The following is a 12444-nucleotide window of genomic DNA, read 5'->3' as shown; positions in this document are numbered from 1 at the left end:
TATCATTGCTGCACTCAATGTAGTTCCATTTGTGACAGCAACAGAGTAGCCCAGCCACCAGTGCTTTAATTATTCTGTCTAATTAAAATGTGAAACAAAGTGATTATAATGGCAACAACCACTCCTTCCATAGATCTACAAGAACACTGGAGCGCCACCAGTATAGAATGGCAGGAAATGTTAAGAAAAAGTCTATTGTAAAGAAGCCCTAGGAAACAGTTTTGCATATAAGAGCCCCTCCAATTCTGTATGTGGAAGTAGTTTTCTGTTTAAATTAAAGGGAACATCTCCTTGCTTGGGTTATTAAATTCAACTTTTTTACATCAAATTTGCTATTTACTGTTAATGTGGTTTAACCTGTGCACGTTACTCATCTTGGACAATGGAAGTAAACTAGTCTATTTCACTTTTGGTTTGTCATGCACAAGGATAGCACTGCATACGGTTCGGTTGGAAAGACTGCAAGATATTTAAATAAAGCTTGATTCTGGGATTAAAATAAATCAGAGCTACTTGTACATGCACTAATAATATTTAACATTTATGGGGAAATGTTCATCGATTGACCTCAAAGCCCTTTACAAAGATGGGTATGGGTGGGATTTGCAAAAGCACCTAAGTGTGTTAGGAGCACAAATCCCATGTGACTTTCACTTAGGGTAGGACTTTCAAAAAACCTTAGTGTCATCGTTCCCATTTTAGGGATATGACTAAGGCTATGTCTACACTACAAGCTAGGCGTGTTATTCTCCTGCTCACATACACATACTTGTGCTATCTCTCATCCAGCTAGCACAAGCATAAATACAGTGTGACTGCAGTAGCACCTATAAAGGCACCAGAGGCATGGCTGAGCCATGCTGAGTACAAACCAGTGGGTATATACTTGGCATGGGTCAGCCGTTCCTCCACTGCTACTACCCATACTACTGCGGCTACACTGCTATTTAAACTTGCTCTAGCTTGATGAGAGAGAAAGCGAGTATTGTGTACACAAGCAGGGGAATAACTAGCTCATAGTCTAGATATAGCCAAAGGCACAGAAAGGCGAAGTGACTTACTGGTAAATCTTAATTTCCTACAGCCTAATTGTTGGCCTATATCAACCTGATGGTTTATTGAATCAGGTTTGATTTATGAAGGCATATGAGAATCACAGAGCCATGCCACCATTTCTACAATTTATACCAAATTTATGACTGCTCTTTTGCCATGTTAATTGAGAACCCATTTGCAATCATATCTGTGAGCTGAAATAAATATGGAAGGTAACCTAGTCCAGTTGATGTTTCATCAGGAGTACTGCACCCCTATGCTTACAAAGAGTATAGTGGCCGGAGTATCTCTTGCATATCATTTGTAGGTGAATATACATGAATATTTAGCATGGGCTGTCATAGTTTCCAGGGAAGTTACTATTTATTTGTATTATAGCAATATGTGATGTAACAAATAATTGTGGTGGCATGACATTTAACATGTGTATACATCGTACAATGCATTCATCACACAGCTTTGATTTAAAAACACAACAATCACTGAAGAGAAACTCTGTAAAGAGATTGATCTAATAGTAAATAATATTTTAAACTGTGTTCCAAATATCACTTGCCTTTCCCCCTACTCCCCCCAGTCCCTGAAGTTGTTGGGTTTGCTTACAGCTGTATCTTCCAGGGTTTTATATATAATAGGTTAGTTTTAGAAGAATAAATTCAACCTCTGCTTAAGAATGCCTTCTGTCTTTCTTAAATTAGTTGCTTCAGCTTTTAAATATTTTTAAATAAAAGATTTTGATAGAGTCAACTCAAAGTAATAGAAGAAACATCAAAGACATTTGTCAGCTATAGCTAAAGAAACAATTGCCCTCTATCTGATAGGGCACAGCAGCTACTACCACACAGGATGCATTATCAGCACTTAGCACTACAATTAAATTAAAACCAAGAAGCAATAAAGACTGGAAGGGAGGAAGAAGAGGTTAAGGAGGGCTAGGAAAGGGCATGGAGACTATCTCCAGTTTTATGCATTCCATATATATATTTTATAATGATGTTAACAACTTGCAATATATTTCTTAAATAGCTGTTATATAAGGTTATATTCCTTACTATTGCTTTGTAAGCTAAAGTCAGTAGATGCAATAGAAAAAGCAGTTAACAGCTGATGACATTTGAGTTAAAATCATGGCCATTCACTAATACACAGAAGAACATTTACATGTAACTTGGTACCTATAGGGCATTGATCTCTGATCTTTGTATTTAAAATAATGCTGTTCAAAATACATTTTTGCATATCTTGAAAAAACATTCAGTGAGCAGAGAATAGTCAGTCATTTGGAAGCAAGTCAGTCACTGGTGCTAATTTCATTCACCTTTTTTAAAATGTGCACTAAAATTTGTCAGACAGAATTAGTGGAAATAAAGTCCCTTTTCCAGTCACAGGACAAGTACAGCATGTCACAGGTCACAGATAGTTTACTACAGACCTGGGTTGCATGGTATTTAATATTCTGTACAGGTTTAGCTCCTGTTTCTCATACAGAAGTGTCAGTGTGTAGATGCTTTATATCCTGTACTCTGTGTTACACTATATAGAGTGAGGCTATTTTATATACCAGGGGTCGGCAACCTATGGCACGTGTGCCAAAGACGGCACGCGAGCCGATTTTTAATGGCACGCTGCTTCCTGCCGGGGTCCCGCTCAGCCCACTGCCGAACCCCAGCAGCGGGCTGAGCCGGACCCCGGCAGGCAGCAGCGTGCCATTAAAAATCCTGCCCGACCCAGCCCGCTCTTCTCCGCCCCCGCCTACCGCTCTCTCTGGCGGGGGCAGGGGGCAGAAGCAAGCTTGGTCCTGCCGGCTGCTGCTGTACGGCAGGCTCCGCCGGCAGCCAAGCTTCCGCCTCCCCCGCCTCTTCCCCCAGCGTGCTGCGTCGAGCCCCGCCTCCTCTCCCTCCCTGCCACCGACGGCCCTTGCGAGGGAGGGGAGAAGAGCAGCCCCAGTGCCCTCGCTGCTCAGACCGGTAAGGAGGCGGGGAAGGGAGGCAAGAGCGGGGCCTTGGAGAAGGGGGGTAGGAGCGGGGCCTTGGGAAGGGGAGTAGGAGCAGGGCGTATCCCTCCAGCCCCCTGCCGTGAGCTGCTCAGGGCTGGGGGCTGGGAGCACCCCCTGATCCCAGCCCACCCCCCCAGCCCTCTGCCCTGATCCCTGTACCCCCCTTGCACCCCAGCCCCCTGCATCCCCCCTACGACCCCATCCCTGATTCCTGCACCCTCCACACATACCCAGCCCCCTACACCCCATGCCCTGACTCCTGCACCCCCTCACTCGCCCCCTGCCCTGACTCCTGCACCCTCCACACATACCCAGCCCCCCCACACCCCCTGCTCTGACTCCTGCACTCCCCACACCCCCTTCCCTGACTCCTGCACTCCCCACATATACCCAGTCCCCCAAACTCCATGCCCTGACTCTTGCACCCCCCACCCTGAGCACCAGTTGGCAGCGGGCTGAGCGGGGCCGGCAGCCGGGACCCTGGCTGGCAGGAGCCAGCGGACGGAACCCCAGACCGGCAGCAGGCTGAGCCACTCGGCCCACTGATGGTCTGGGGTGCTGGCCCCGCTCAGCCCGCCGCCGGTCTGGGGTCCCGGCCCCCGGCCCCGCTCAACTCGCTGCCAGTCTGGGGTTCTGGCTGCCAGCCCGGGGTTCTGGCTGCCGGCCCCTTGCCAGCTGGGGTCCCAGCTGCCGGCCCCACTCAGCCCGCTGCCAACCTGGGGTTCTGGCTGCCGGCCCCTTGCCAGCCAGGGTTCCGGCCGCAGGCCCCGCTCAGCCCGCTGCCGGCCTAGGTGAACGGAACCCCAGGCCCACAGTGGGCTCAGCAGGCCGGCGGCTTAAGATCAGCATTTTAATTTAATTTTAAATGAAGCTTCTTAAACATTTTGAAAACCTTGTTTACTTTACATACAACAGTAGTTTAGTTATATTATATATAGACTTATAGAGAGACACCTTCTAAAAAAAGTTAAAATGTATTACCGGCACGCGAAACCTTAAATTAAAGTGAATAAATGAAGACTCGGCACACCACTTCTGAAAGGTTGCCGACCCCTGTTATATACTAACTAATGTGTCCTGTTGAGTGTTTTGATATTAATTTGCCCTCTGGTTACAATGTTTAGGGGAAAACGGGGAGTAATCAATCAAGCACACTTTATAGATTATTGTAACGGACTGGTGGAGGATCAACTCGTTTGCAGTTTTTTTCACTTTGATCTAGTCCTCTTTGCAACTGGATCAAAGCATTTTAACGGAACTGTTACTGCATGTCAGCAGGGTCCAGATGGACAATTAGTCCACAGCAGGCTAGTGCAGGTTAGATTCACACACCGTATGGTTGTGAACTAAATGTTTGTGTAGACAAACCCAAAGCGACTTGAACAATACTTTTGCATTCCAGTTGCACTTCCTGCCATAGTGACATCAGTCACTGAGTGCTCTCAGGGCCCTGCTCACCACATACAGAGGGAAAGCTGAAACTGCAGAAGCAGCAGGCAGTCATCATGTGCCCAGAAAAGAAGGGGAGGTGTGGGCCTTAGTATGATTGGTGGTGTAGCTCTCAGGTCTACATATTTTTCCTTCCTGAAAAGATCCTTTAATCAAGTGGGGAACAGAAAAACTGATCAAAATTTCTGAAATGCCCTGAGATTCAGGACAAGTTATTTAAAGAGTACTTTGTTTAGGCAATTTTAAAAGAATAGATGCATATCCCATTACACTCTTGTGCACCTAGGAGATTTTAGAGTTTAACTACAAAGCTCATAGAATCATTTATATGCAAAAGGCTCTCTAGTGGAACATCTAATCCAGGCCCCCTGTGTGAGGGTAGGATTTAATTATTCCTAAGAAATTCATGATAATGGAATACCGTATATACTCGTTCATAAGCCGAATTATTTTAGTAAAAAAGGGAAGCACCAGAGAAGGGGGTCAGCTTATGAACGGGTATAGAGAGGGAGAGGTGGGACACAGCCCCTCCCCCCCAGCAAGGAGAGGCAGCACAGCCAGCAGAGACAGAAGGGAAGAGGCAGGGCCAGAGTCTCTCTGCTTCTGGCCTCGCTGCTCTCCCCCCAGCCTCCGAAGCAGCTGCAGCTCCGGGGCTGGCAGGCTGCAGCCGTGCCGTTAGGCCCCGTCCCACAGAGCAGGCTGTGGCCGTGACACCCAGCCCGCCCCGCCGGAGCACGCTGCGGCCATGCCACCCAGCCCAGCCGACTGGAACATGCTGCAGCCGCACTGCCCGGTCTGGCCCGCCGGAGTAGGCTGCGGCTGCACTGCCCAGCCTGCCGGAGCAGCTCCAACCAGGCCAGAGACATCCTCCTCTGGCCCTCCCCAGATAAGGTGGGAAGGGATGGGATGGGGAGAGTGTGGGGGTCCCGGGCTAGGGGTGGGGTCATGTGGGGGATGGTCACAGGGGTTACTCCCCTGACTCCCAGCTTCTCCCCCCAAAAAAATTTCCCCACCAGTTGCTGTCCTGGCCCGTCAGGGTAAGCAGCTGGCACGCCGGGACACTTTGTTTACTTAGGTTTACCTCTGTGCCTTCGGATGCTAGAGGTAAACAAACCATCTCGGCCCGCTAGCGGCTTATCCTGATGGCCGGGAGCTGAAGTTTGCCGACCCCTGAATTATAGGGTCATCTTATGAACGGGTTATAAAATTTTTCCATTTTTACTTATCCATCTTGGGGGGTGGTTCGGCTTATAAACGAACCGGCTTATGATCGAGTATATACGGTATATAATCTAGTCTTAAATATTGCTTTAGAGGATCGACCGCCTCCCCTAGCAGCTTGTTCCATTCTGTGCCTGTTTATAGTTGAAGGTTTTCTAGTATTGAATTAAATTTTTCCTGCTCCATCTAAAGCCCATTACTTGTTCTTTTCTTGTTAACTAAACATAATCCCTTTCTTCATTATAATCATCCATTTACATTTTTATAGATGGGCCCAATTTATTTCTTTCCCCAATACCACTAATCTGCTAGGGCATATTGGGGAGCAGGTCCACTGTTGGAAAACTTTACAATACAGGTACTGCTGTTGCATGTAAACCAACTCAGTAATGTTTTTTCAGTAAAATATAAGTTTTTCCAAAAAATATTTTATTACCACAGCATTAGAAAGCCAAAATGGATAGTTGAAGAAAACACTTAGACCATATATTGAAGCACAAATTTAAACAGCATTATTGACAGAGGCTAGGTCTACACTGGGGGTAGGGTGGGGGGGATCGATTTAAGATACGCAAATTTAGCTATGCGAATAGCGTAGCTGAATTCGACGTATCTGATCCGACTTACCCCGCTGTGAGGACGGCGGCAAATCGACCGCCGCAGCTCCCCCGTCGACGGCGCTTACTCCTACCTGGGCTGGTGGAGCACGCGTGTCGATTCGGGGATCGATTGTCGCGTCCCAACGAGACGCGATAATTCGATCCCCGAGAGATTGATTTCTACCCGCTGATCCAGGCAGGTAGTGAAGACAAGCCCTTAAACTTTTTAGAAAGTTTGACCAAAAGCAAACTTTGCTCTTGATTTGGTGACCTGCTAAGGAAAGAAAAACAGGAACATGGGCCCTTTCTGTCTTCACAATTTATACAAGGTCAGGAATGTTTGCTTCTGCTCATTTCCTTACATTAGGAATTCAGATTGCCTGCCCTGGAAGACTCTAGTAACTAGAGAGCTAGTGAAATGACATAAGAGAGTAGCATGAAAGCCGAGCAACTAAAGGAAGGGGTTTGAGCCAGTTCATTTAATGCAAACACTTATTTAATTTCAATTGCTAATAACATTCTGGATAAAAGAAGCCTTTGTTAGAGAGTCAACACCTTCACCCTTTCAGTTCAGATGAGCTGTCATACTAAGCATGCTCTGAGACATCTAACAGGGCCTCCAGCAAAACCAGGGAAGACAACACTTGACTTTGCAGGTATTTCTGAGAGTTAAAATATAACAGCAGTATTTTGACGTGTCCATTTCTACATCACAAAGAAATAATAAAAGGTACAATTCCGACTTTTTTTTTTTTTTAAATTGACATGTCACTTTGAGGTAGAGTCCTTTCAAACCCAACTAGTGCTAATTGGAACATATCTAGAATGTGGAGTTGGTATTTAGATTTTTGTTTATCAAGTCCTTGGAAATTCTTGTCACTCAAAAATAAACAGACTTTTGCCCACTTCCCCTCGTCTACCAAGGAAGGAGCATTTAACGGTAAAACTTCTGGGAGCTAAAAAAAATATTACTACAAATAAAAAATATAAACCTGCAACACAGCATGTGTCTAGACCCCTAATTTTTACTTCTGTGGCCATGCAAAGCGAGGTCCTGATTTGTGTGTGGTTTCACTCCTTTCCATTTTTTTCTCCAGACAGAAAATACTGAGAAAGGTTAAGCAATTTAGTTTGTTTCCCAAACCTAGAATCATTTGTTACTCTAATTCTATTTGTCTTTTTAGAAAGGTGGTGCCTAACACTCTAGGCTTAACTAGAGTGAAACAAAATACAATACTTACTTTGATCGTTTACACATGGTACTCCTATAGTCATAAACAGGGCCGGCTCTGGCTTTTTGGCTGTCCCAAGCAAAAAAAAAAAAACCGGGGGGGCCCCCCCGCAAAGGCGGCAACACCCCACGCGCCCTGTGGCGTGGCCGGAGCGCGGGTGCAGGGGGACCGGCTGGGGGGGGCGGAGGGGGAGGGAGCGGGCGGGAGAGAGAGAAGGGGGCGGCCAGGGCTACGGCCCCTCCCGCTGCGCCGCCTCCTGCCGCGAGGGCTCCGCTCCGGTTGGCGGGGAGGGAAGGAAGAGGACTGCCCTGCAGGGCGCTCTGGTTCTCCGTGCCGCCGCCCCCTACAGGGCGGCCGGAGCGGAACAAGAACAACAACAACAAAAAGCGGCCGTGCCGCCCTAGGATTGGGCAGAATGCCGCCTCGAACAATCTGCCGCCCCAAGCACCAGCTTGCTCAGCTGGTGCCTGGAGCCGGCCCTGGTCATAAACTATGGAAGTGATCTTTTTTCCAACTAAATATTGTTGACTATACAGCTTATCATAATTTGGAGTCATCCCCCTTGATGTTAGGTGTTTGTAGAACATATGCTCCTTTGACTGCTTGGTCCGCAGCATTGACATAACTAGGCCAGAACAGCTGACCAAGTATTAGTAGTGTTTTTACCAATAGAAATCAAATGGTTTAACAGCTGAACATTCAGTTGGCTTTTTGTGTGCTCAAATCCTGCATTGACAACAATCTTCTGTAATCCAACCAGAACTATTTGTTTTTCATTAATGCAGGGGTGGATCAGGCATTGCCACAAGAACGTCGAACTCCTGTTACCCCTTCCTCTTCCTCTCGATATCACCGTCGCAGGTCCTCAGGGTCACGGGATGAGCGCTATAGGTCAGGTAAGTAGAAATTAAATGAACACAGAGGTGGAGAGTGTCCTTCCAGTTCAATTGTTTGCAGTGGGACTTTAGTTGAACTCTTCTTCCAGCTGCCACAACAGGGAAATATTCATCATGGGCATGAACGGAAATTCTACCATACTGATTCTAATTTGCAAACACCATAAGAACGCTTAATGAGAAATAAAGGAGCTGGGCATGTTAATGCACCCTACTTGGAAAACATTGATAAGGAACAGATTCTAACATGATAAATAAATTGTGAAGCTTACCAAAAAGTTTCATTCTAGTTGCTAAATTTGAGGGCCAATTCTCTTCACTCACATTGGTGTAAATCACAAGGCAAGGGGGTTACTGATCTGTAAGTGAGAGGAGAACGAAGTCCCGTATCTCCTCGAAGATGTAAACTGTGTATAGTACACGGCAACTGGACAAGGATTAGCTTTGCTCTAGTCACTATTGCAGCAGTACAAAGGAAACTCCCCTCATGGTTCTCCCACCAGTGCCTCAAGGAGAACCTGGGAGATTAGCCTAGGAGATTAACCTGGGGGGGAGGGATAGCTCAGTGGCTTGAGCATTGGCCTGCTAAACCCGGGGTTGTGAGTTTAATCCTTGAGGGGGCCATTTAAGGATCTGGGGCAAAAATCTGACTGGGCATTAGTCTTGCTTTGAGCAGGGGGTTGGACTAGATGACCTCCTGAGGTCCCTTCAAACCCTGATATTCTATGATCCCTCCCTTCACCAGCTGCTGCAGCCAGACATCAGGGCCTATTTGTTGCAACACCGAGAGTTCTGCTGTCAACTTCTGCCAGCCTACTCATCCTGGAGTTTGAGGAGTGGGAGTGGGAGGGAGAATTGTCCCCTTTTCACTACCACCACATAGGAGAAGTCCACACCTCCAAACCACTGATGACTGCCAGAGGTCCCAGGACAGCCTGCCTGCCACTAACACTCTTGCTGCCAGACAGGGGAGCCTCCATGAGATGCTCTGAGGAAGTATTGTGGGTCATACGTTCCAATGTCAGAAGGAACAACTGTGATTATCTAGTCTGTCCTTCTGTGTAAGGTCATCTGGGCCAGGACTTAATGGTTTTGGAGGGTGGGGAAGAGCAGAGTATGGAATTGTTGGATAGTGTTCGAGGAGAGGGGTACATTTTAACAGTCAGTCCCACACAGCTTACTGAGTTGGAAACTTGTAGGGAGCGCCTTGTTAAAATGTTTGCAGCGTATCACCATTTCATTGCATTAGGCCAAGTGCCTGCCAGTTCCATTTCAAGGAAATTGAAACAATAAATATTACACAAAGAGAGTTAATTTGCATCCAGACTATTTTGATACAGTTAAGTTAAATAAACCTCAGGTCAGATGCAGTGGTTTCTGCCAACTTTCATTTAAATAATGGTTAAGTTTGCCACATGCTACTTCTTTGGCATTTGACCTGCAAGAACTTCCAACAACATTCAGCTAAGAACTGGCTGATTTCTCTCCAGATTGTTTTTTTAATTCATAACAATATTGTTAAATCAGGGGTGTCCGGGCATTGGTCCCTTGTGGCACTCAGCATTCTACGCTGTGACTCTCAAGAATAATTGTGTTAAGAAAATTTGTTCTTGACAATGCATTGAGCTTCCCTTGGCAATGTGTAAACTGAAGTGTTTGAATCCGCCTCATCGCTGTGGGGAGGCACAATCTTCTCCTGCCTTCCCTGCAGCACCAGGACCAGCTCTGATGGTAGCCAGGAGTGCTATGAGAAGCTGGTGGCCCTTTTGTTCTTTAGCTGGTCTGCCTGCTCTGTCACAGGGATAGAAGGAAGGATGCCCCCAGAGAGTAACTGGCTACTCATCTGCTTCCCTGACAGGCTCTGGGAACCCCAGGAAGAAGGGGATAGGAGCTTAACTGGCTCATCCTGAGCTTGAGGGAGTGCCTTACAAAGGATGGCTCCCCTCTTCTTCCCACACTGCTACTGAGGGCAGCCCAGGAAAGGGGAAAAGGAGGTGAAGCTGAGAACCAACAGCCAGCTATGGCTCTTCGATATTCTACTCCAGCTCCAATCCAGGCTAGAGCAGACTGGGAGTTGTTTTAATTTGTGTCAGCTGGCTATCATCCCCCAAAGCATCATAAACCAGCTGGGGGCAGCCAGAAATCAGGGCACTCCAGCCACTTGCCCTACCTGTCCTCAGGTCATCCCCCGGAGCCAGAGGTGGTAGGGAAGGATATATAGGAGCCAGCCAACCCCTCTCAGACTGGGGGATTCCCCAGCACTAGGGGTCTTGCAGGTGTTTTCCAGCTCCAGTGCATCACCTCAGTGGGGTGAAAAGAGCAGAACAGGAGAGAAAACCTGCCCCAAAATATTGACTGTGACCTCTTAATCTTTTGAAATATGTTCGGTCCTTAGGCTGAAAAGCACTGGTCTAGTTCAGTGTCCAGTCTCTTCACAGAAAATTGTGTAGGAAAAAATACGACTCCGTTCTCTCCTGCATAAATGCATAAGGGCAAAGATAATACAAATACTTTTGTTATTCACTTTCCTATGCATTCTATAGGAGGCCAGTTTTCTCTTTCTGTATTTTAGCTGATCATTTCCCCTATCATAAGGCTTCCGCATTGTGACGTTGACATTGGTTGGAGGAATGGATGTGGACTGCACAGCCAAAACTTTGTTCTCTATTAATGAAATAGTCTGGTTCAATAAAGTCAGGATCATGCTACTGTGGTTTTGATTTCCCCTCACTGATTTGAGAAAGATCTTCACAGTCAGTACCTGAAAGCTCGACAATAATATGTAAGTTTATGGCAGGGCTTAAAATTTTGGTAATGAGTGCTCTAGTGTGTGACTCTTCAGCAAAACAAGCCACAAAGCTCGCCAGCAAATTCACTTGAGGAGCCCTCTGTCCACAAGTACCTCAAAGCAAAAATAAGAAGCTATCTGCAATTTAAGTTCAGTTTTCAGTTTAGTTTTTGAAGAATTTTGCATTGGTACTATTTGATGTCCCTACTGTAGAATCAATTGCTCTTCTTTCGCTTTGGAATCGATTAGGTTAAAAGCACATTTCAGTCTCAAATGGTTTAATACATAATAGTCCCCCTTTCATCAGTCTTTTTACTATAGATAACAAAATTATAAGCAAAACTCCCATGTGTGATTCACATTTCCTTGACTTCAGATTTTCTTAAGTTAAAAGCTTTTGTTTGATTTATTGAGGTGCTTAATACATCAGCATCTCAGCTCTGAAAGTATTGTGATTATTAAATCTAGTTGGTACCCATTAGTTCCATTGCTGGTTATCATATCTGGCACATCTTCCTGGACCAGGCCCTGAACAAAATAACAGTGCAGTCTTTATCCAATAAGTAATTCACTTCCAGGAAAACATTTCCCTTCCTCAGTTTTTGCATAAGTTATTCCAATTAGCATCTGAATACAAATTCTCTACCCCAGCTTATGATCAAAGTTCTGCTCTGCCTCTGCTCTGCAAGATTTTTCAAATTGGAGGCCTCACATCCTGAGAATCATCCAACATCCTTCCTTGTCTTTGCCTTCCATGTACATTTATGTGTCAACCATATTGTTATATTAGCTCTTTGCAGACTCAACATCCTCTTTCTTCTATTGCCAACCTTACTGTGTTGTATTACCATAATAAACACTGTACCTTGACTTTTTAAATCCCTACCTATTTTCTCACTTCAATCATATTTCTTTTATCTCATATAAATTCTTATAAAAGAATTTTTGCACTGCCATAATTATGAAAATCTTTTTGAAAGATTCTCGGGTTCTGGATAAAAATTGGTTCCTCACTGGCACACAGGGGCAAGCTCATGATAGCTCATCATTTCTCTAAAGATTGCCAGTAAATTTTGGGTTGCAAAGATAGTTTGGTATTAGACTAGCCACATTTCAGGCTACTCTTTAAAGTACAGAGAGGTCCACTCCCATCCTTTAGGCTTTCAGGAATTTCAGAATCTGAACACAGATTCAAATTTTCCTCATT

The 12444-nt window shown here is 45.7% G+C and overlaps 1 protein-coding gene across 5 annotated transcripts in view; it reads left to right on the top strand.

Annotated features, from left to right (window-relative positions):
- DIP2C (disco interacting protein 2 homolog C) overlaps positions 1 to 12444 on the top strand; it is a 491632-nt gene that overhangs the window by 300977 nt on the left and 178211 nt on the right. For all 5 annotated transcript variants that reach the window (XM_026652183.2, XM_026652182.2, XM_026652181.2 and 2 more), the window contains one exon: positions 8339 to 8449. In XM_026652183.2, coding sequence (XP_026507968.1) covers positions 8339 to 8449 — 111 coding nt within the window. The remainder of the gene's footprint in view (positions 1 to 8338; positions 8450 to 12444) is intronic.

The sequence above is a fragment of the Terrapene carolina genome, unplaced genomic scaffold (genome assembly GCF_002925995.2).
Source record: "Terrapene carolina triunguis isolate 2854851 unplaced genomic scaffold, T_m_triunguis-2.0 Scaffold111, whole genome shotgun sequence".
NCBI classification, from domain to species: Eukaryota; Metazoa; Chordata; order Testudines; family Emydidae; genus Terrapene; species Terrapene triunguis.
This window is presented reverse-complemented; position numbering and strand designations above follow the sequence as displayed.